This window comes from Hetaerina americana, unplaced genomic scaffold, assembly GCF_022747635.1.
Source record: "Hetaerina americana unplaced genomic scaffold, ioHetAmer1.1.p SCAF_2, whole genome shotgun sequence".
NCBI lineage: Eukaryota > Metazoa > Arthropoda > Insecta > Odonata > Calopterygidae > Hetaerina > Hetaerina americana.
This window is the reverse complement of record NW_027286763.1, coordinates 78,989,652-79,015,620: the sequence shown is the minus strand read 5'-3', so window position 1 is coordinate 79,015,620 and position 25,969 is coordinate 78,989,652. Positions and strand designations below refer to the sequence as shown.

The window sequence follows — 25,969 nt, the reverse complement described above, 5'->3', positions numbered from 1 at the left end:
TATAAATCTCACTGGGCTTCACAGGTTTACCACTGTGGTAGATTGACTCTAAAGCATTGATTAAATAGATCTTCCAACACAGATGCAACGATTTCAGGTCCTATGTATAATTATGCTTTGAGTAATTTTGTGACTTCTAGTCACAACACATGCTGCTCAAATGTCAGAATTTAGTAAAAGTAAAGTTTTAAAAAATAAGTACCAGAAACACAAACACCCACCCACCCTCCCTACCTTTACCTCACCCTCCCCCACAATCCTCTGACTTTCCCATCAGATTACCATGAAATGCATCATACCAATGTAAATTCTAAAATGAATTTCACTGTGATCCTATGTCATGGCAATAAATCTACTGTCAAAGGATGAAAGCTTAATCTCTCATCTATTTGGTCAACTAGCATTGCCTTAATCAATAAAATATTTTCTCTAATTTCAGCATCCTCTATTAATTTTTTTACAAGTGTAATCAACTGCAAATGTCAAAAATTAATTTTGTCTTTACCCTTCTTCAGCTCCTCTAAGAATGACAAACATAATAGTTGAAATGTAAAAAGATACTCAAGCTCTGATCTTAAAACTACATTCCTAAATAAATGATGACAGTTTCACGGACCATTTTGCAGACATCTTTATACCAAGAAATTTCTAGGATGAAAGGTTTCTAAAAGAAAGGTCTTATTCCACAGAAAATGGGATTAGGATGGCCAGTGAAGCCATCATCACCTAAAGGCAATGGGCATTTCAAAAGTCAAACATTCTTTTACACCCAGCCAACAAAAACACATTAAACCAATCTCATGGCTACAGTTTCTTTCCTCAATCCAATCTATGATGAATTAAATATGGATTAGAATAGTTTAGCAGCAGATTACCAGGAAGTCTCCAACTAACTAAAAGATACCCATTTTATTTTTAACTTCCTAGCTTTATTGGATGCCACTGTCAAGGCCACTTAATATGATTTCACAATAAAGAAAACTCTCAAGTTTAAAAAAAAACTTACCGTGAGTATTGTCCACTCCTCTTCTGGACATTTTATGTGCCACTCAATTGAGGGAGGAGAGCGATCAAAGGCAAAAGTAATCTCCCTCTGCAGCTCAGCAGGATCCGACTGGAAATACAAATGCAAGAATTTTTTGTCAGATAATTTGAACACTTGAATGAAAAAATATTAAAAACAGCTTTTATCAATTCTAGATGGCTTTGCATTTGGATTTACAAAAGTTAATGGAAATAACAAGAGATTCCAGAAGCTTTGAGCAGATTAAAAATAAAATATTTAATAGATTTGTCCAAAATATTATTCTCATTGTATCAGTAGGAAAATAAGTATATCTTTACATCCTCCTAGCTTATGAATGAATGTTTGAAGTATTAGAGGGATGGGACAGCAAAAGAGAATGAAACTAATTTGTAAATATGTACATCTTAATTATCTATTTCCATTTGTGGTCAATTATTGGAAATTTTGCCCACTTTGGCAATCCTACACATAACCTTTATGAGGAATGTCACATCTCACCTTTCTCTGTACAATTTTCAGCACCGAATTAACCCACTTCCTCATTGATTTTCCTGTGACTGTGTCTAGAAACTTATGCAGTTTTGTTAAAAGTGCTGGGTCACGTTCAAAGTCATAGAAATGATGATCTACCCAGTGACGTAACACGTTGAGTACCCTGAAAATAAACAGCAGATGCTTCATTAACATACTAACATGACATTCTCCTGAAGAAAAATTAGAACCATACAGGAGTAGTGATCATCAAAAACTTTTCAGAATTATCAATGGTTGCTCAATAAATATTGTTTTTTCATTATATGTACGAGGTCTGTATAAAAAGTACCATGATTTTGTGTTTTTTCAAAAATTATTTATTTATTCATGAATAGCTATTTTGTCCTCCTTCAAAGTAATCCCTATTAGATATTAAACACTTGTGCAAACGTTTTTTACAATCCTTGAAACACTTCAAAAAATCATCTTTTGTGATCTTATTCAGCTCCTCCTTCGATGCAGCCTTTATCTCATCAATTGTGGCGTAGCGTTGTCCTTTCAAGGGCCTCTTCAGTTTCGGGAACGAGAAAAAGTCACTGGGGGCCAGATCTGGGGAATACTGTGGCTGCGGCATCATTGGTGTGTTGTTTTTGGCCAAATATTCAGGTACCAGTAATGATGTGTGAGCAGGGGCGTTGTCATGGTGCAAAAGCCAATTTTTGTTCTTCCACAAATCCAGGCGTTTTTGGTGGATTGCTTCGCGAAAATTGCGCATAACTTGCAGGTAATATTCCTTATTTACCATTGTACCCTGGGGTAAGATTTCATGACGCACCACGCCCCCTGCAATCGAAGAAAACTGTAAGCAAAACTTTCACATTCGACTGAACTTTGGCTCACTTTTTCGGTATTGGCTCGTACTGCAGCTTCCATTGGGATGATTGAGCTTCCACGTCATAACCATAAACCTAAGATTCGTCACCAGTTATAACCCTCTGGAGCAAATTTGGGTCGTCGCAGACAGAATCCAACACCCCATTAGCAATGTTAAAGCTTTGCTGTTTTTGGTCGAAATTGAGCAATTTTGGTAAGAACTTCGCTGCGACCCATGTCATGCCCAAAACATTGGTAAAAATCGAATGGCACCAGTCATTCGATATGTTTAGGTCCTCAGCAACTTCTCTAATGGTGATTCGACGATTGGCCAATACTATTTTCTTCACTTCGTCAATGTTTTCGTTTGCTGTTGACGTGCTTGGGCGTCCGGTATGCTCTTCATAGTTCACATCATCTCGGCCCTCTGAGAACATCTTGTACCACCGATAAACATTGCTTTGGTCCAATGTAGCTTCTCCATATGCCACAGTCAACATTTGCAATGCATCCGCACACTTAATTTTGTTTTTCACACACAATTTGATAGAGAATCTTTGATCCATTTTTTAGAAAGGATAAAATCGAAGACCAAAACACATCCAAGCAAAACAGCTGTCAACAACTAATTGAACATTCAAAATGACCAAAATTTTTGGCATAAGTGAGAGACATGAGTACCAACATAACCACCAAAATAATCGAAAATGAAATATGCGTAACCTGCAAAAATTCAAAATTTGTGATACTTTTTGAACAGACCTCGTATGCACTACACTCCTGTCACTTTACAAAGGCTTTGAGGATTTGTTCAGGCAATAGCAAACTTTCAATGCAGTGTAACTTCAATTGCCACTTTAGGTGAAGATGTTTCAATATGCAACGCCTGCAGCCGATATGATACCAAAGTCAGATCAATGAAATATGTACACATTCTCTTAGGTAGCAACATAATATTCAATTATACCTAAGTACAATGAATTATGTGGCTTAAGAGTGTATTATGATTCTTAACTAACAGCCCTCCGAGTTAGATTGGGGCCTCAAATTTGTCTTCATGGTTCAATGGAATGCAGGATTAGATTGGAATTTTTGTCAAACACCATCACGGTATGCCCCATAAGTGAGCAATTTTAGGTTATATTGGTAAAAAGCTGAAGTAAGTGGAACAGAGTTCCCTGCTTAATTTTCCACGACAGACATAAAAAATACCAAAAAGGAAGAAGTGGCATTGTAATGTTTAAGTATGCGTGGAAAAAACAAGGAACAAGAACAAAAATATATTCAGAAATCATCCGATTACTTCGTGCCATAACAACCAAAAAATTAAAACATAAATTAGAGAATTCATTTACTAGGACTGTTAATGCTCTTTTTCAATGCAACTGAAATAATTAAGTCCATATATCAAGGAAATAGGTATATATATCAAGGAAGGTGAAACTCTTTATATGCATTGCTGGATTTTATGATTCCCAGCTTCCTACAACATTCCACAAGATTTTCTAAATTTTCACTTTTATACAGATTTAGTATGCCAAGCTTTTTTGAACTACTTAAAACGTTGTTTTTGGGTGATTCAAATCAATCCAAAAGGATGTCTTTGATGGCATGTAAAAGCAGTGCAACTAATTGAAGTCATGTAAACAGCTCCAATGGAAAATTTGAATATGGCAGCACAGTACATACAATGCCATTAGAGGCAAACATTTACACTCGTCCTACTACCTATTGCGGCAGCATGCTTTGGAACAGTGCCCAAATGGAGGCTAAATAGATTTAATACTAAGTAATAACTCCTGTGAGGATGTGACAGAGGCAAAATACAATTGCAGGGCATAAAAAAGTTTTGGCATGGGAATATGATATGAATTGAACAGAGCATGAATAGCACCATTAAAGTATCTTTTTAATTTGGTTTTTCATATTTTAACGCTACTTTCTCAAATATTTATTTGAAAGATTTTTAATTTGCGCTTGTGCTAGATAAAATCATGGATGGTATATCACATAATTTTAGTTTTCAATGTGCTGTGAAATTAGTTCACCTAACATACTAGTCTTTTTGAAATTTATCCCACATTGCAATGGAAAAGCAGAGTGAAGAATTTTCCATCAAGCTGCAGCTTAAAGGGATGAATAGTTAATAAATTATGCCCTATTTTAGTTTCACTCTGTTATCGTGATTCTAGGTTTTACCTAAATTTTGAGCAAGTGAGTTTTAAGAGAAAAAAGTTACTATTATTTTTCTTTCCATTCTCCTGCATTTAACGCTTTTTTCAACCATCCCAAGAAAAGTGTATGGAAAGGATTCTACTGTATTTCGATTTCAGATCTGTATTTTGCTGGTTTACGATGACAATGGAGTGTATGCTTGGCGACTCTCTCGGGTGGCAATGACCACCTTTAAAAGAAGAAGTTCACCAATTAATATAAGAACTAGGAAAACATTGACACATGAAATATCACATGCGCTTTAAATAAGCAAAACCTGCCTCAGCATCAGTGAACCACTGTAAAGCCCAACATAAATTATGACATCATACTCATTTCATTATGGTATCATTGAAGAACTTCCCACACATGTAAAATTCCTACAACTGTCCTCATTGAAGCCCAGCAAAAGCTAAAAAATTTTAAATTAAAAGGACCTGTAACATAAGAAAATAAAATTATGTATAACCTTTCAATTTAAGAACCCAATTTTTCAATCCTGCAAGGCTTGACGCTCTGTTTATGTAGTGCCTCCAATGCATTAAAAAAAATAACAATATAACTTGGTACCCTCCCCGGACTACAACCTTGACGTGGTGGAAGGGCTTGTGCGTTCCGATGACCCCTAGAGCTGTACTGGCGGGAGTAATAAAAATTGCTCCTGGTAGGGTCACCCATGCCAGATAGGTCGAAGGTTAGGAGCCAGACGAAAGGTAGTCCACGCAGCGTCTGTTCCTCAGTGAGGCGGCTGCAATGGCGTCTGACCCCAGTGGGGCGGCCAGTAAGTGATGGTGTCACGTTAAAAACACTATTGAGGAAGGCAACGGGAAACCACCTCAATTATCATTCCCAAGAACAATGTGATGGACAATAGAGATATTTTGAGTCCTGGCAACCACGGGGCTCGGCCCAATCGGCCGTGTGTCGTGCCCGGCAGCGGGGGAGGCAAGGCTTCCGCGGTCGTCATCCCACGAAACCCTTGCAAGGGAAAACCAGCAGCAGCAGGACAGAAGACGCAGGAGAAGAAGACCAAATTAGTTAGAATAGGAACGTGGAATGTTAGGACAATGATGAGGACGGGGAAATTGGAGAATGTTAAGCGAGAGATGGTAAGGGGAAATATAGATATTTTAGGTCTATGCGAGGTGAGATGGAAAGATAGCGGGGATTACTGGAGTGATAAGTATAGAATAATATACAGCGGTGGGGACGAGAGCCAACGAGGGGTTGCCATAGTATTAAATGAAGAGGTAGGAAGAAGCGTAGTCAACATAGAGCAGGTAACGGATAGGATACTACTAGTGGAGATAAAAGCAGAACCGACGAACTTAGTTATTATCCAGGTATACATGCCACCGAGCAACCATAAGGAAGAAGAGGTCGATAGGATATACGATCAGTTAGAGGACCTGATTGCATGTGTTCCTGCAGGGAAACATTTGATAGTGATGGGGGATTGGAATGCGACAGTAGGCGAAGGAAGAGATGGTGATGAGGTGGGGGACTACGGTTTATGCACGAGGAATGACCGCGGGGAGAAAGCAGTTGAGTTCTGCAGGAGACAGGGGTTAGTTATCACCAACACTTGGTTCAGACACCACAAAAGACGCAGGTATACATGGAAAATGCCAGGTGACTCAGGAAGATATCAGCTAGATTATATCCTGGTTAGACACAGGTTTAGGAACAGTGTGATAAATTCCCACAGCTTCCCGGGAGCGGATGCGGACTCAGACCACAATTTAGTTGTTATGAAATGTAGCGTACGTTTTAAAAAGATAAGGCAGGGGCGGCGAGTTAGAAAATGGAATGTAGAAGCATTAAATGGGTTGAAAAGAAAGGAATACAAACAGGCGGTAGAGAAAATCATGGAGGACGGTAAAGAGCTAAGTACTATTGAAGAAAAATGGGAATGTATCAAAAAAGGGTTGTCTAAAGCCGCAAAAGACACTATTGGAACCGTTAACGCTAAAAGGACTCGTAAACCATGGATCACGGATGAGATGATTACAAAAATGGATGAGCGGCGAAAATGGAAGAATATAAATACAGAATTAGGCAAAATGAAGTACAAAGAATTGAACAATAAATTGAGGCGGGCAACAAATAAAGCAAAGGAAGCATGGTGGAAGACGCAGTGCGAGAATATGGAAAGTCTGCAGAGGAAGGGGGAAATCGGTGCGCTTTACAGCATAGTTAAATCTTTATCAGGAAGTAAGAAAGGGAGATCAACGATAGCAGTTAGAGATAAGGCCGGTAAGGTAATAGTTGACGCAGGAAAGATCCAAGAGAGATGGAAGGAATATGTAGAAGAATTGTATAGTAAAGAGCTTAGACCAACAAAGTTAGACATTGAAAAGGAACATGACGTAGAGGAAGATAGCTTAGGTCCAGGCATACTAGACAATGAGATAGAAAGGGCATTAAGGGAGATGAAACTAAATAAGGCCGTGGGGGTAGATAACATTCCCGTGGAACTTTTGAAATGCTTGGGTAAATGTGGGAAGAAGAGGCTATATGGGCTGATCCGTAGTATTTATGAGGAGGGAATCTGGCCGGAAGACTTTGTGAGATCAGTTTTAGTTCCTATTCCGAAAAAGGTAAAGGCCACGTCATGTGAGGACTATAGGACAATTAGTTTGATATCCCACGCAGCTAAGGTTGTTCTCAGGATCATAAACAAAAGGATAGAGAGTAGGGCAAATGATTACTTAGGGGATGATCAGTTTGGGTTTAGGAAGGGGAGAGGTACGCGTGATGCCATTGCAGTAATGAGATTATTAATCGAGAGGAATATAGAACACAACCAGGAGGTATTTGCCTGTTTCGTAGATTTCGAAAAAGCGTTTGATAGAGTAAATTGGGAAAAATTAATGCGTATATTGCAGAAAATAGGAATAGATTGGAGGGATAGGAGGCTAATCCGCAACCTGTACATGTCTCAGACTGCTCAGGTGAGGGTGGGAAACGGGGAGTCAGGATGGGCAGTGTTAGGAAGGGGTGTAAGGCAGGGTTGCCCATTATCACCGTTGCTGTTCAACCTGTACGCAGAAGAAATGATCAAAGAGGCATGGGAAGAACTCGAGGTAGGAATGAAAGTGGGCGGGGAATTCGTAAAATCAGTTAGGTTTGCTGATGACCAAGCTTTAGTTTGTCAGTCAGCCAAGGGGCTGCAGGCATTGCTGAGTGAATTGGAAATTCAGTGCGACAGGTATGGGATGAGAATCAATATTAATAAAACAAAGGTTATGCGATTTTCCAGAAAGAAAAAGGCCAAGCTTAACATTAAAATAGGAGGGCAAAAACTAGAGCAGGTAGAACAGTTTACGTATCTCGGTAGTGTTTTGGACCAACACGGTCACAGTAGTAGGGACGTAAGGAGAAGAATTGCGCTAGGCAAAGAGGCTTTCACAAGGAGGAGGGAGTTGATGACAGGGACTTTGAGTAAGGATGTTAAGAAAAGACTCGTAAAAACTTTGATATGGAGCGTAGCTATGTACGGAGCGGAAACGTGGTCATTGAAGCAGGAGGATAGACGTAGATTGGAGGCTTTTGAAATGTGGGTGTGGAGAAGAATGGAGAAGGTGAAATGGACAGAGAAGAAAACAAATGAGGAAGTACTTGGTATGGTGGGCGAAGAGAGGGGTTTGTTGGGAGCAATCCTATGGAGGCAGGAAAAGTGGATGAAGGGGGTGTTGACCGGCAGTGGGATGTTGAAGACTGTGATAGAGGGTAGAATGTTGGGCAAAAGAGGAAAGGGAAGGAACAGGATAGGGTTGTTGGACGGGATGAAGGGAGGAAGGAAGTACTCAGAGATGAAGAGGGACCTGATATAGAGTAGGATGATTGATTTTGTGTTTTGTTGGGAGTGATAAGGTGTTTGTTTGGCAGTTGTGTCAGTCCAAAAACCTACCTTAACCGGTAGATTACTTAAAAAAAAAAAAAAAAATAACTTGGTAATTCCTGTACTTGAGGAATTTGTAGCTCCATATGAAGAATATGACGTTATTTTATCAAAAATGATTACCTGAATTGCACAGGCTGGCAATACTCCTTCCTGTACCGTTTCCAGTCCTCCCTCTGAGAATTTTTTAGTGTCTTATCACTATCACCATCTTTATCATCATATACTTGTGATGGATCAGGAATGTTGAACCTTACTATGAGGAGATCCAAGAGTTCCTGAAAGAAATAACATTTTCATAAGCTTAGAAAAAAATAAAAATTATTTCACTGGACTTAAGTAGCCTACATTTTATTTTTTATTCAGAATTTTAGAATTTGATTCTGCAAAAGTTGAATTTGCAATGTACCTGTATTTGAGGTACATCAGTAATTATGATTCCTCAACACCAAGAATTTGCATGCAAAAAAAACTAACGACCATTACATTTCTTTTTTGAGAGACAATTAAATATTCTTCATTTTATTGTTTCAGTTTGGTTCGAGAGTGGATGTCTCACACAACAATATTGTGGACGATAGAAAATAGTTTGCATTAACAAAGCATATATAAATGCATAGATGACTAAAATATACCATTTTACATTTATTTGGCATGCACATCCATGTACTAAATTGAACCCAAAATGACACTTGAAAAAATATAAGAATATTTGAACAGATGACTACTATCAAAGGAAATATTTAGGTTAAACATACAATTGACCTTCACATGTGTTATTCAGCCTTAATCCTTACTCTTTGCAGTATTCCCTTCATCTCCTGGTTCCTAACCTTTTCTAACTGCTTTTCTAAGTTTCCAGAAGTCAATCATTTTGATAAAAATGACAGAAAAGCTGTTGATAATGATGAACGAAAGCTACCTTCCAAAGTTTATCATTATTATTGGTATTCTACCAGCTAAGGAAAGTTTTGGATGGACCCAGGCTATAGAACGCCACAACAATATATTTTTTTGCCTCTCCTAACAAAACACAACCCAAAGTCCAACACTACAATCAGTCCCTCTTCAATTCCGCCCACACTTCCTTCCTCCCTTCATTCTATCTCACATGTCTATCCTATTTCCTCCTCTTCCTCATTTTCCTAATATTCTCCCCTCTATTACAGCCCTTAACATCTAGTCACCAATCAAAATGCTCTGCATCCACCTATCCCACCTTTTTTGGATTTCTGCCCAAAATCCCCTCTCATAACCATGTCTAACACCTCCTTGTTTCTTTCATTTCTATCATTCCACCTTTTCTATCCATCTTCACATCCACATTTCAAATCGGTTAGATTTGTAGATGACCAAGCTTTATTTAGCCAGTTCTCCAAAGGACCTAATACCAGTCAACAGCTGCTTTTTCCTACTTTAATTATATTTACATTACCAATGCCATCAAATTATTCTACAGAAGATTTGGTTACCTTGGAAAATGGGTCATTTTCTTGGTCCATTTATGCCTAATTATAGCTCTAAATAGAAATTCCCCATAAAACATGAGCATATATGTTAAATACTGTACCTCTGGAGAACAGAAACTCCTGTATGTGGTCAGAAACGTCCGCACAAACATGGGGTCTGCATATATGTGGTATGTTAATCTCTCCACCAATTTGTACAAGGAGGCACCCTGGAAAGTAAAAGATAAATATGCTGTAACATGTAAGACAGAATCTAAAACCCTGAATAAAATCCCATACAGTTACAGAGGTAGATCAACTTTATGAATATGAAAATTTGTCATTCTTGCACTATATCTCAAATATATACAATAAAAAAATTTCAATTGGTCAATCCGACTGACTAGGAGATAGCATTTTACCCAAGTTCAAGATGAAAATTGACCGTACACCTTGGAAACCTATTTGAAAACTATTTCACCAAACAAATACAATCACATGAATGAATGGATTACCTATTTTCAAAGATTTTATGCAAAAAATGAATTATCCAGGTAAGGGTATTTCATAAGATGAAATTCTTCTGGAATATTTACTTACAATGAAACTCAATTTTACACCTCCTGAATTAATATAACTTATTCATGTCCCACACAATCTTTATAAATCAATGCAGTAAGAACCTTAAATTTGTTTCTGGAATGTAAATAATTAACACCACACCATGGAGATAGCACATAGATTATCAAGTAACTGTTCTCTCCAAGATTTTGTACATGATTGTTGGTTTTTATATTGACAGTAGGCACTTTGGCTAATAAAAATTAATTTATGCAAATATAATGGCAACTAAGTAGCTCAATTATCACACCTTTTAAAAATTATCACCAGAGGTGCTTACCTACTGGCAGGGTAAACTGGGCATAACATTCTTTTTGTTTTTTCGGGAGGAGCCAGGTTTTTTTAAATTATACAAAATAACACTAAGGCTGCAGATTGGCCTTCATTAAAAATATCCAAAGTTATTAACCAGAAGATTGGTTTGATAGATCAGGGTAGAGCTCACCTAATACTAATCCAAATGGCAGATGAAATTCACACATCAAGGCATGGGGCTATTAAAGGGAAGTCATTTAAGATATATTATTTTATTTTAACACAGATATATAAATGGCTACAATGAAATAAAAATACATTGTATGCCAAGCAGAAGATGGATACTCAACAAATAGTAGATGAGAAATTAGATAACTTTTTAATAAGTTGAGTATTCACACCTAAGCGTTCATATCTGAGCACAACAGAAGAGAACAAACTCCCAACAACAACTTTTCATAATACATTGCTATTTGATTAGAAAATAAAATGAAGTCATCTCAAAAATCCCAAAAGGTATGCCACAGCAAAGCCCAAAATGAAAAAGTAAAACATCTGTCTTTCCTTAAAGCTCTGAATGAAGAGTTGACACTATCAACAGTGTGTGTTAACTTTCAGTGGTGAAAAATAGATGAGCTTTTGACATTGAATTTCAATTTAACATAATTCTATAATTTATACAATTATATAAGAGAAGTTGCACTTAAAAATTTTCAGAGTATTTGTATATTTCAAGTTGAAAATCCTGTTTGCATTAATAACTTCTAGATGTTTATATTTTTCAAAGATAATCCTATGAGATTTTAAATTAATTTAACAAGAAAATACACTGATGAAATATGTTTCCCACCATTCCTTAATTTTACATATGCCTTACTTTTGCAAGGTTTTCCACAGTTCTCTAAGATAACAAAACTTCAAGATGTAACTGTATTTTAAGTAAATAATCATGTCTGGTTTCCAGAGTTAATTTTTTTCCAGGGAATACAGTAAATGCACATGTAATTAGCCAGCCTGACTGAATATCATTCAGTAATTCCTAGACTACAGCGACAGAGACCAGTAACAATCCCGAACTAGGGCATCATATTTTATTCCTTTCTATTTAAATGAAAATGGGTAAATGATAAATGTCATTCTTTCAAACTATCACAATGAGGATTATCAGTTCACACTTAAAAGTTGCAATTAACTAAAAAAAGCAAATGTTTGACGCCAATTGAAAAATGGCAAATCTTTGAAATGGCAGTGAATTCTTCTCGGGATTTCATCCGGGTAATCTCCTCCATCTCCATCGCTGCCGACGTTTCGATGAAATCCTTTTCCATCGTCATCAGGGCCGATGATGTCAGTCTGAAGGTGCCGGTTTATATATCCTCGGTGGTCATGTTGGGTCCCTTCTGATTGGCGGAGGCCGAGCACGTTTTCCCGCCTTTTTCAGGATTGGGTCCCATGTCCTGCTTAGGTCATGTTGGGTCCCTTCTGATTGGCGGAGGCCGAGCACGTTTTCCCGCCATTTTCAGGATCGGGTTCCATGTCCTGCTTAGGCTGAAACCCTCGTCTCTGTTAAAGTTATTCTTAGAGAGTCGTATTTCAATTGCCTCCTTGGTGAGGCGGTCCCAGTAGCCTTTGGAATGGTGGAGCATTTTGGTTTCTTCCAAGCGTATCGCGTGGTCGCAATCAATGGCATGCTCCGCAACCGCCGATTTTGATGGTTGGTAGAGTCGGAGATGACGCTTATGTTCTTTAATTCGGGTCTCAATCGTTCTTCCCGTCTCACCGATGTATTCTTCGCCACACTCGCATGGTATGCTGTAGACACCAGGCAATTTCAGTCCGGCGGGGTCTTTGGCGCGAACTAAGACTTGTCTTAGTTTTTTGGGTGGTAGGTGCACTGTCCGTATGTTATGATTGCGCAAAATGCGCGAAATCTTGCCAGATACCGTAGAGATGTACGGCAGGAATGCGTTGGCCAACGGTTTCCGCTCTTCTTCACGTCTCTCCCTTTTTTCTCCGAAGGCCCTTTTCAGGGCCATGGAGATTTCTCGCGGACTGAAACCATTTTCCCGGAATGTCTTCTTCAGATGTCCGAGTTCTGCAGGAAGGCTCTGCTGGTCGGAAATGACTTTGGCTCTATGCAGCAAGGATGAAAGAACCGCCGACCGTTGTGCTGGATGGTGGTGACTTTTCGCGTTCAGGTATAAGTCGGTATGAGTCGGCTTCCTGTATACCTTATGGCTCAGACTCCCGTCTTCTTTCCTTTGGATGAGTATGTCGAGGAATGGCAATTTTCCTTCTTCCTCCGATTCCATAGTGAATTGGATGCTTGGGTGTCGGCTGTTCATGTGGTCCAAGAACGGCTTCAGGGTGTCAACTCCATGTGGCCAGATAACAAAAGTATCATCCACGTACCGATAAAAATGTTTTGGCCGGTAGGGGGCTGATTGGAGCGCATGTTCCTCAAATTCTTCCATGAAGAAATTGGCAATGGCCGGTGACAGTGGGGACCCCATGGCCACTCCGTCCTTCTGCTCATAGTAGCTGTTGTCAAAGGTGAAGTAAGTCGACGTAAGGGCGTGGTGAAAAAGCTTCACTGTGTCGGCGTCGAACTTCTTCTCTAGGAGAGAAAGAGTTTCCTGGGGTGGCACTCTGGTGAATAATGACACTACGTCCAGGCTGATCATGATGTCCCATGGATTTAGGTGGATTCCCCGAAGAGTGTTGATGAAGTCCGCGGAGTTTTTCACATGATGGCTACAGTTCCCGACGTGCGGCGCTAAAACGCCTGTTAGATATTTGGCGAGATTATATGTTGGTGAGCCGATGGCGCTGACGATCGGTCGTAGCGGGATTCCAGTTTTATGGATCTTTGGTAGACCATACATTCGTGGTGGAGCTGGTGCCTGTGGCCGCAGGTTCCGTGAGATCTCCGTAGGGATATTGGATTTTTTGATGAGTTCAACAGTCCGCTTCGTAATGGATTCCGTGGGGTCCCGGGACAGCTTCCGGTATGCCGCATCGTCTAGAAGGTCTAAAATCTTCCGCCGATAGTCTTCTGTTTTCAAAATTACGGTGGCGTTTCCCTTGTCTGCCGGCAGGATGGTGATGTCTTTGTTCCTTGATAGTCTCCGGAGGGCAGAGAGTTCACTTTGCTTAAGATTAGCCTTCGGTGGTTTGGCCCTCTTGAGGAACGTGGAGACTTCGGCCCTTACTTCCTCTGCCACGTCCTGAGACACGTTCCTCACCGCTTGTTCTAACCCTCCAATAATGTCTTTGATGGGAATCGTCTGCGGCGCTGGTGCAAAGTTTAATCCTTTGGAGAGAACTGCTCTGGTGGCGTCGTCAATCTCAGCGTCAGTTAGGTTAACTACCACTCGGTTTTGGTCGATTGCTGGTGCCTGTGGTCGTCGTCCTTGTAGATGGTCAAATTTCTTGTCCAATTTCTTCGTTTCCTGCGTCAGAAGTGATTCTGCCATGGCCATTGTGATTCGGTCAATGAATTCCCAATCGAAAGGTGAGAGTAGAGTGGTAAGCCGCAGGTGAAGATTTCTCCCGTGTTTGGCGTTGGCGTCCAGTAGTCTCCTCTTCTCATGAATCCTTTCACGGACTAAGGCTTTGCTAGCCCGCTCAAGGATACGTTCTGCTGGACATGGAACCCGATCCTGAAAATGGCGGGAAAACGTGCTCGGCCTCCGCCAATCAGAAGGGACCCAACATGACCTAAGCAGGACATGGGACCCAATCCTGAAAAAGGCGGGAAAACGTGCTCGGCCTCCGCCAATCAGAAGGGACCCAATATGACCACCGAGGATATATAAACCGGCACCTTCAGACTGACATCATCGGCCCTGATGACGATGGAAAAGGATTTCATCGAAACGTCGGCAGCGATGGAGATGGAGGAGATTACCCGGATGAAATCCCGAGAAGAATTCACTGCCATCATCCGCCGGGAGAAATTGAAGTCCTACATAAATCTTTGAAATATTTCATTTGTCACTTAAAGTAATGGGACTATTCCATATATGCTAAGGTAGGAACCTTCCTGTATCAATTCATGAAATAAAATAATTTCATAATACAAAGGCAAAATCAAATTTGACAAAGGTGTTTCTCCGGAGTATAACGCTGAAACCTGTACTGATTCACAAAGAAAACATAGGCATACCTTTATGAGGGGAACCCCAGAATTTTCCCTCTCTTCCAGGACAATGTTTGATATAGAGTCAGCCTCTGCAAAGTTGTACATGGATGGTGATGGTAATTTTAAAGGATGTTTCTTCTCTTCATCCAACAGAATGCTGTCCAATGTCCTCTCCAGCATACTAAAAACGAAGTCACAGTTTTATTTTGTGGAGAGTTACAGTTAAACTTTAACGTTCATGAATCAATGGTGAGAACAAAATTGATATGTAATAGGAGGTCATTTATTGCCTTAGCAAAATTTCATTTTTTTGACATTAGCTCTCAATAATTTCCCGAGTGAGTAATCAATTAACCAGATGCCTCCCAGCCTAAGACATAACATCTCTGCCAACAAAATTGTCTGCTAACGTCATTAGATGACATTGAATAAACAGCCATGAAAATAAGTGGTGGATGCAAATATTTGGCAAAGTAAATTACTAAATGAACGCTGTCATCCCAAAATTCCACAGAGTAAATGATGCATCAAGAGATTGTTGAGAGAGCTGAATAAGCCTGCAGAAATGGGTAAGTGCACTGATGGTATAAATTTACATTAACAAATTCCAAAGAAACTGCGGGAGATGCCGCAACAGTAACTTTTAACGGAGTCATCCGCTAATGTGCATTTCAATGCAATAATTTCAGAGCGTAAAAATCATTCGCCTTGACTGGGACTCGAACCCAGATCCCTCAATATCCGGTCGAGTGCTTTAGCCACTTAAGCTACCGAGGCGTCCTCTTAAACTCTGAAATTTTTGGGGCTTTTAAAGGAACTAGATGTTATGACGAAATACCGTACATACAATGTCACATGCATTCGTAGTCGTGCGCGAGGCGCCACTGTCCACGAGGTTAAAGCCAACTTTAAACACTTATGGTGTTTTCCCTTTGACAAATTCCAAAGAAACTGCGGGAGATGCCGCAACAGTAACTTTTAACGGAGTCATCCGCTAATGTGCATTTCAATGCAATAATTTCAGAGCGTAAAAATCATTCGCCTTGACTGGGACTCGAACCCAGATCCCTCAATATCCGGTTGAGTGCTTTAGCCACTTAAGCTACCGAGGCATCCTCTTAAACTCTGAAATTTTTGGGGCTTTTAAAGGAACTCGATGGATATTGAGGGATCTGGGTTCGAGTCCCAGTCAAGGCGAATGATTTTTTACGCTCTGAAATTATTGCATTGAAATTTACATTAAGTTAAATTTTTGGATATTCCATAGCGGGAAAAGTATAAAAACTTGAATGAAAAAATATTGAATATAATATATTATCGGGTAAGTAAATGATAGAATAATAAAAGAGAAAATAAAATGATATAGAATGATTCTAAAGTGACTAGCAGAGATAAATTCCAAAAGATTTGACACAATGCATAGGTGTACATAGCAAAACGTTTCCCAATATCTAAAATATCAAATTAATTCAGTGAGTAAATAATTGACAAATCACATCAGTAAATTTTTTCAATTAAACATATTCTTATAAGGCTCATAACCGAGTGTGACACATGGGATTAACACATGATACATTGGCAGCTATGGAGTAAAGAGCTGGTTTTATAAAGTGATGCTCTACTATAGCTGGCAAGCAATGAATTTCTTTCTACCTTCCATGAATTGGATAAATTAATAGTTGATCGGTATTACTGGCTCCATAACCATTTCATTCCTTAAGTTAGGAAATACCACGTTATTGCTCTGAGAAGTCATAAGGAAGAAATAAGTGATTATTTAATAAGTAAGAGTGGCAAGTGAAAATCCAAAATCATTCATTTGCAATGAACTGTTGCATCATGAAAAATACAAAAAATGCTCTCCATCACCAAAACTTGATTGATTAATGATGGAGATAAATAAGTAAAATGAAATAATTTAATTAAACATACATTATCATTGTTTCTCCTAAGATAATTAGGACACATTAAATTTTTTGAGAAAATCTGTGATATATTTTATCGATTAAGTCTATTTCAATTTAAACTGAAATGTCTTATTATACTTTTGGGCTCTAATATATCAAATGGAGTCAATAGAAAACGATGGAAGGAGATTGGGGGGAAAAATGTACCATAGTTTACTGTGTGGCATAACCCCCAACACTCTGGATTTCACCCAATGCGAACAACCTCAGCCCTATATAGTCTCTCCCTTATAATTGAGTGTTTACTGCACCAAGAAAAATAAAAGTGGAACCAACCTTTTTGTATTCAACATCACTAAGTCAGCCATCCAGTTCTTCTTTTCTTCTGCGGACTTAGCCACTAAAATAACATTTGGTTGGACTTTGGGAACTATTTCAAATGCATTCTTCAATTCTAAAAATGAAAAGAAAAGAATGGGTTAATATTAACGGCTAATCTACAGAAAGTATGAAATACGACTTAATGTCAAGTCAAAACATAAATATGAAATATTGAATATAAATAAAATAATATATATATATATATATATATATATATATATATATATATATATATATATATATATATATACATATAATTAAATATTACTCACCATCTGTATCATCTCTGTCAACAATTTCCACCTTTCGAACAAAGAAGCGTTCCTTCAGCCGATATTCCGGAACAGGACCAGTGACAGATGACCTGCGACCATTAGGTTTGCAGAGTAGCATAAGCCCATCAAAAAGGAAAACCCTGCGTTCAGTCAATCGCTTTCCACTTCCAACTTTACCCAGAATATCCTCTGAAATTCAAAACATATTAATTCAGTTAAAAATTTCAGATTTATCATGGCATGAAGATGAAAGGTATCATAACACAAGCTCACATTACATCACTTAAAACAAGGGAAAACCATGCCAAAATTAACTGACATAGGCCTACCTATAAAATGAGTTAAGACATTTCACTACAAAGAAAGCAATTAATTTCTCACCTCTTATGAATTCATTACAGCATTGCCCAATGTCCTTTCCATCCCAGCCATCAATACACTTCTGTAATTCATTGGTTTTCTCAATGGCTGCCTGTCTCCTAGCTCGTCCATGCATACGCAAACTATTTTCCCTGGAATTTTTTAATATCACACTTTAACTGATAATGTGCACTTCAAGAGTTTAGACAGCTGAATTGGCATATCTGTGACAGCAGTTATTTCCACAGAGCCAATTTTATTTTACCACCAAATAATCACATTTCTATTTCAAGCGGTTAATGAAATAAATGATAATATTTTTTAAAAAATAACATGCATCTATTCCCATCAAATAATGGCACACACGCCTATGGGACTAGGACAAGAAATCATCTGTGTGTAGTGTCTGCTAGCATGACAATGATGTCCAAGGGACCTCGTTCTCTGTGCATCAAAATATTCAACAGGCTTCCCATTAGTTTAAAAAATGAGAAATCACTCTCTAATTTTTAAAATAAGTTATTTATGTACTTAAATGAAAAATGTTTTTACAGTGTGAACGACTACTTCAATTCTGGGTAATTCTGAATTTTATATTGTGTAAATTCTTAATTATGTGTGGTGTAATTTTATTTTATTTTTCTTTTCTCTGGCTAGTAATCCAGTTATTGTACTTCTTGACGTACCCTATACGATTACATAATTGTACTGTATTGTAATTCTGTACCATACTATGTACTTGTCAATTGGGGAAATAAAATTATTATTATTATAAGAGCAAAAAGTGTAATGCCATATTAAATGATCCAATTATTTCCTAAAATATTACAAATAATTGTTTCCTCTTATTAGATCTTGTGAGGCTACTTTAACTTTGCATATAAGGTTAATGTAATTCATCTACAAGTGGCATACCTCTTAGGAAGTGTAGCAACCACCTGTGTCAGCTCTACTTGCAGCGGTCGCAATAAACCTTCTACCTGTTCCAGACTCTCGCGATCCTCTTCAATAGGAGTGAGTCGGTGCAGTATCTGTAGGCAGAAATATTAATTCATGATGGATGCTATTTTATTTTTTTTTATAATGACACCAAAACACTATTTTTAAAAGTATGCATGAAGCTTGTTTTACTGTAATAAATATGAAGTACAAATTGATTACATTAGATGAAAACATCAGATCCAAAGAAATATGTTAATTGGAACATATTAAAAGCTTTTATGGACTATACAAAATACAAAGTTAAAACGAAAATGAAGCAATCCTTGCTAAGTTTATTTGACCATTGAATGACTCGAGCAAGCCAAAGTGTATGCTGCTTTAACTGATTTTTGAGCAATCTTATTTTCATTTCCTTCAGAATGAATGAAAAAGAAGAGTGTGAGCGATGACTTTAGTCGTAAATATTACATAGAAAGCATTGATTCAACATTCATTAAATAAGCACTCATTTCCACAGATATATCCCAACTTCAAGAGGAATTAAAGAGGCTATATGTACCAAATGTTCGATTGTAAGGGATCTTGAACTTGATTTGTCAGCCCTTGCATTACCTAGGTTTAATACATGTATGACGCATGGAATGTCTGTTTTTCTTCAGAATAAAAGTTGCTTTTCTATGTCATCCTTTGAAAATGAATACTCACCCTGATGTAATCGAAATACAGAAAGCAGTGCCATAAGGGAGTAAGAAGCAATTTGGGCAAATAATATTTTACTGCTTCCCGAAATCCATGCCCAGCAGTCTGAAGAGCATCAGAAACCTCTACTCTGGCAATTAAATGTCCTAATACGTCAATGCGCAAGGACTGTGCCATGTCCTTGGCATATTTGCCATATACATCGAATTCTGCAGCCTGAAAACGTAAATAGAATGAATAAATAAATTTAATGGATTCAAGAGGACATCTGGTATATTTCTATCAACTAATACACTAATGGACAACAAATCTTGTTTTCCTGATTATTCACCATCAAAATAAAACATAAAAAGAATGACCAGTTCATGTCAAACAAGGCAAAATAAAAAAGAAACAAAACATTTACTAATTTTTAAACAAGAACAAATTTATCAATTTCAAAACTTAGCACTACCTCAAAAATAAAGGTACTAGAACCTATGTACATTTCTTTCATCCACCATTGGATCTATAGATCTGCCATTACATACTAATGCACAAACCCATTAAAATGAAATCTTGAATATCTCACCAATGAAATATGAAACTCCCAACATTATCAACTGATGGGGTAAATTATTAATTCTAAGTACAAACCTCTGCTAGTTCCTCAAAGCAACTGCCCACAGCGGGAACCTGCTTTTCTTCACTGATTTCTAACATGTCCTCGAGAAGACCAAGAAGAGTGACAGTGAGTTCATAAATGTCCATTAAATTGCTGAAAACTACATCCAGTGCCTGAAAAATGATATGGTTAAATTAAATGCATATTCTCCAAAATAATGCTTCGGACTACATTCAACACTAACATTCGCACAGATTTTAGTCACAAAAAAGCCCAACGAGAACAAAAATCAGAATTCCTCCAATTTCATATTATGATTTCTAAAGACTGATTAGTAACAATTATCACTTCACAATTTAACACTTGTTAGTTTCAAATAAACAACCAATAAATTAAAACAGCAAATAACTATTTTTCATAAAATTTTATTCAAACTTCACAACTAACTTTTATGATGGTGTTGACATTAATTGGCCCATTAGCTGGGATAGATCAAAATATGCTTGAATTCTTTACACTCAGCCTAGCCATAGCTATGGTCACAAATCATATGCTTCATAAGGCATCCTCAAAGACTACAAATAATTTAACAACGATAATTAGTGCTTTAAAGCATATTACTCTTCCATGATATTTCTTGACATGACATCAACATACTGTAGAGATAAATAAACAAATACTATACAATCTACAGAAATCTTATCAATAAGTGCTGCTAGTTATTGAAACGATAAATGAGGCTAGAAAATGTTTGTCACTGAAAATTCAGATACTACTATGATCTATTGGTGATAAAACCAAAAAGTATAAGAATACTTTTATAAAGATAACAGTTTCAGGTTTAACTTTGTGGAATACTTCATGATGAGGGTAAAAAAGAAACATTACACTTCCACAATAAAGATTTAATATTTCACGACCATGGTTTTGCATTGAAACCATGTTCATGGAATCTTTATTGTGGAAGTGTTAAGATTCTTTTTTTACCCTCATACTTTTATACGACTTAACACAACTGCTTATTTCATTTAATGACCCAATCACTCATTCATTTATGAACAAGCACTACAGTAAACTGAAAAAACCCATAAAATAAAGTTTTTCCCTAAATCTCATGTGGCTACAGACAATAAATATCTAATCAAGAATGGGTTACATAAAATGACTCTTTGATGAACCATCATAGGAAATCAATAAATACTACAATTTCTCCAAAAATTCTAACATTCTAACACATAATCTAAACCATGACCTGCAATAACATTGAAATTGGAAGCTCAGAGCGATTGCCTGAAAACAGAACAAGAGGTCATGGATGTTCTACAGGGTACAGCACTTAAATGCAGACAAGCACGCGTTTCCTCAAATGAGATTTCCTTGCCGGGATAGTGAAACCTTCCCCAGACTCCTCTGAAGCATTATACTTAGCCATAATATCGTAAACAGTTGATTTGGGGAACTAAAAGAATCGTACTACTTCGAAATATAATACCCAGTGGAAACACTTTCAATATTAGCAGCTCTTTGATTGTACTCAGTACTGGTACGAAACATCTCGGCCGTTTTGAGATTAAGACTGTTTACTGGATGCCTATAGCTTTCAAGAATGCCAATCACGACCTCCAGTGGTACTACAATATGGTGGGAAATTCAAATTGAAATTAGTCCAGATTTAAGCATCGTACCCTGTAATCTTCTATCCAAATATTTTTTCGACAGTTTGGGTTGAAGCAAATGATGCGAATACCAAGTACCACAAACAAATGTGAAAAACGGTGAAGATAATTGAACATTTATGAGAGCTAATAAATCTGATTGAAAATAATTCTCACTAGGCCATTTTTAATAATTCAAAATTTAATTTTGTTCAAAAGGAAAAGATAAAACTAACAAGGCATTCACTAAACAAAAGATATAAAACTGAAGAAATTAAATGAAAAAATAAAAAAGTAATGGGAATTCGCAACAATGAGGAAAAGGTAAGACGTCCCGATTTGATGAGAAAAGGGATTGGGTTTCAATTAAAATTTTGGATTTTGACCCATTCCTATAAAAGAAGAATTCCAGAATAATGAAAATGGAACCTGACACATCCTAACTGAATTGGCTATTAACAAACGAGAATAATTCTTCAAACAAACTAAAATGTTCACCATGTTTTGTTCATGCATTAAACCAAACCCTTAAAATCTGTAATAGCAATGTACCTTGCAATACTGTGACAAAAGTTTGGCAATTTCCTCCCTGAAAACCTTGATGATCATGTGCAAATCCCGCAAATACTGCTTCTCATCATGTATTAAATCCCTGACAACTTCATCATACGTCAAGGAGGTCCTGGGTCCAACTCCAACACTACCAGAGATGGCAGACACAGCAGCAGAGCTAACACCTAAGCCAGATGAATGAGCACCACCCCCAAGGACAGATGTCCCTCCAGTGACAACAGCACCATTCTCCCCTTCCCCATCACCACTCCCCACCCCACCAACACCCACCCCCCCAACTCCACCTAAGCCATCATCATCTTGATAAAACATATCCATGAGGACCTGAAAACAGCAAAAGAAATTATTATAGAGCATGAAAGAAGTTATGTATAGATTAATTCTGTCACAAACAGCTTCTCAAGGTTTTCTCCTAAGCAAATACCTACCTTGTCAGCACACATGGCAACCCTGATGTCCTGGCATGTAATTTCGACATGACGTATATTCTTGACATAGTTACCAGCAAGCTGTAAAAGAAGATACAAAATAACTTAAGTTTTTAACAAGGTTATCACACCTATCTTCGTGTTCAATTTTACATTTTACAAAAGATAAATTTAAGTTGGCTTTCCACAGTCTCGGCAAATAATGAAGCCAAAGACTAATGGCAAATATGGCCTGACTTCATTTTACATGCATTTTCATTGAATTTACCACACACAGAGTCCATGGAGAGAAAAAAAAATGAATTAAAATTGAATAAATGATGAACTTCATGATGTGACTGATAAATAAAGGAATTATATTATGAAGGTGCCACTGGCAGCTAAGTTCCCTCTCTCACACCCCCGCATAAATCTAGTGTAAAAAAATATACTATGATATCAGTGATGGGTTGATTCAATTCTTTGATTCCTCAGTTCTCGGCCATGAATCAGAATCAAAATGGTGTCCTTCAAAAGCCAAAAAATTGATTTATTTGTTATTCCAATGCAAGACAATATCATCTTTACTCCAGCAAATACTTCAAAATTGATTTATTTGTTATTCCAATGCAAGACAATATCATCTTTACTCCAGCAAATACTTCAATATTTTTATCCCAATTAATGTGAAAACAAAGAAAAACATAAAAATTAGCACAGCTCCATTCTGTTAATGATTGAAAGTACTTAAGCTTCACTATGTCAGGGGAAAATTTCAGCATGTTTAGACACAGGTCAGACTCATTTATGCCTAAAAATTTACCCTGGTTGTGACATATTATTACATGTATTCCTAATAGTTATCTTTCTTCCAATGTATCCTTGCATAACTTCCAAAGCATGTAACTAATATTTTCAGTTCTTCTGGCAGTAAAACAGTGCAAATAAAGGTATCAAAAAACTTTTAAAATAGTAGTCAAGGAGATAGTTTTTGAGAAAATGGAAGCTGTCCCTAATAATTTGGTTCATGAGTTTAGGTATGGGTAAATAGATGATGCAAAATAGTGTCTAGTGAATAGTGTCTGATGCAAAAAAGGAGGATGAAGTTAAGGTATTTATTCTAGAGTTGGATGCTGATCCCTATAACATAGACAGGCAGTCTTGGTGTGGACATTTGTAATATCCTTACATATATTTCAACAAGATAAGTAAGTTATGTATGAACGCATGTTTCTCATGCGGATGGTATAATTTGAGCAAGCCCGAGAACAGTGTTGACAAAGCATTGTGTTGACACTACCAAAAAGAGAACTAGTTAAATTTTCTTAAGCTAGCATTTATTACATAAAAACCTGATTGATTCACATAATGCATGTAAATAGATCAATTAAATGGGATAATATTATGATAAAGTAGATAATAACACAGTATCATTGTCAATTGAAGTTAGAAAAGAATAACTGAGCTAATTTCACTATACAATGCACAATGTATTTTCTTCAAATCGTATTTGGTTAACTTTAAATAAGATTTTTCCACACTTAAGGCTTCCTGTTCACCATATAAGGTCATTTCAAGTCACCTGCAATTAAGCCGGCACAAAATTAGTGATGTAATCTACTCCATGGGTTTACATGCGTCAAATCCACATGATGATCTCTAAATCTCCTTTCACAACACAATCCCAGTACTCATTTGCATGAAACAGTAATTGGATGTCTTTGAAGCCTATCTTGTACCAGTTATCTGACCTGAGATCCTTTAATACAAGATTGGTCCGATAATTTTCCCACCTAGCAAAGATACAAGATATTTTTTCTAAAATTTACGGAAATTTTTGAGGTCGGAAACTTTTCAGACCAACCATGTACAAATAATGGGATGGATAGAAAGGAATTGGAAGTCAAGTGCTTTTCACCTAAAATGAATAAAATGAAAAATAAATCCGAGTGCGCATATCTTAATAACATTTTGAAGTTCTACTTATTTTGTAACATCTAAACTGAGGTTCATTTATGCCAAACTGCCATGAAGCACTACATGTAATTCACCTCGGATTCCAAATCTCTGATGGATAATACTGAAGCACCTGCATTCTGGGAGGATTTCATTAATCACGAGAATAGTGTCACATTCCTCACGATGGGTGGCACCTTCTCTTCCTCAAAAAGGTATACATAGTCTCACCAGTTGTGCAGACAGTTCATCGTCAGTCCCAAAAATCTTATTGAGCCCATAAAAGAAAACTACCAGCCATAAAGTGTGAGTGTTGGATGATGAAATTAATTGCAGTGCCTATATGAATGCACAAATTTAATTTACTCCTCAGAAAATTTAATACTGACACCACATGCCCATTCCTTAAGTATATTTAACATTAACTGGATTTACTGCACCACAGCTAATACCTCAGAGGATCTGCAAAAACTTGTAACATCATCAACAAATAGATATTAGAGTGGCAGGTGAACAAGCTCTTTCATGCGATTCAGCGCATCATTGATACCTATGGCAAATAATGCCATGCTGAGAATAGACCCTTGCAGCACACAATATTTCCAGGTACACAAATTGGGCAGGTGGTTTCCAATTTGAACTCAACACAAGTATCTTGACAAAAGATTCAGAATAAAATTTGGTATGTTACCTCTATAATCCCAAATATGTAACTTTTACATGATATTGTGGTGCCACACCCTGTCATATGGCTTCCCTAATTCAAAGAAAACAAATAGGGAAGGTTGATGGAGAATTTCAGATTCTTGTACAAAGTATTCTGGTAGTGGCAAATTTAGGGGAGTCAACCGACAGCTAAGGTTATTTGCGCCATTAGGGATGGATGGGAGAGGATGAAGGATAAAGAGAAACCCGGCATCAGCATTAGCCTACTCTCAACGAAAGATGGCAAGGGATTCGCAGTTTAATGTCCCACCTGACAGACAGTGTACTCACTAAAAGTGCTCTCCACAAAGCACCTCAAGAAGGGATCGGAATACCACTGAAAAATATCTGCCATCTCCAGGATTCTAAACCGAGCCCTCACAGTAAGAAGCCAGTATGTTAGCCACTGTACCATCCTGATCCCCTTGTTTGTTAGCACTGCTTCCTCTTTTGCAATCTTTTTTGTATTATTTTACATCATAATTATTCCAAATGGATTAAAAATTGAGTGAAACTTGAAAAAAATAATGAATAGCATGAATGAA

General features: G+C 37.5%; 1 protein-coding gene across 1 annotated transcript in view; it reads right to left on the bottom strand.

Moving 5' to 3' along the window:
• The window catches only part of LOC139688017 (protein son of sevenless-like), a 49,218-nt gene that overhangs the window by 16,543 nt on the left and 6,706 nt on the right, over window positions 1-25,969 (bottom strand). The window contains exons 4-17 of the mRNA XM_071585421.1: window positions 22,785-22,865; window positions 22,641-22,680; window positions 22,336-22,520; window positions 20,161-20,301; window positions 19,531-19,740; window positions 18,799-18,914; window positions 17,905-18,035; window positions 17,521-17,712; window positions 17,204-17,321; window positions 14,985-15,141; window positions 10,063-10,170; window positions 8,616-8,770; window positions 1,526-1,682; window positions 1,007-1,114 (exon numbers count right to left, since the gene is read on the bottom strand). Of these exons, the coding sequence (XP_071441522.1) occupies window positions 1,007-1,114; window positions 1,526-1,682; window positions 8,616-8,770; window positions 10,063-10,170; window positions 14,985-15,141; window positions 17,204-17,321; window positions 17,521-17,712; window positions 17,905-18,035; window positions 18,799-18,914; window positions 19,531-19,740; window positions 20,161-20,301; window positions 22,336-22,520; window positions 22,641-22,680; window positions 22,785-22,865 (1,899 nt within the window). The remainder of the gene's footprint in view (window positions 1-1,006; window positions 1,115-1,525; window positions 1,683-8,615; window positions 8,771-10,062; window positions 10,171-14,984; window positions 15,142-17,203; window positions 17,322-17,520; window positions 17,713-17,904; window positions 18,036-18,798; window positions 18,915-19,530; window positions 19,741-20,160; window positions 20,302-22,335; window positions 22,521-22,640; window positions 22,681-22,784; window positions 22,866-25,969) is intronic.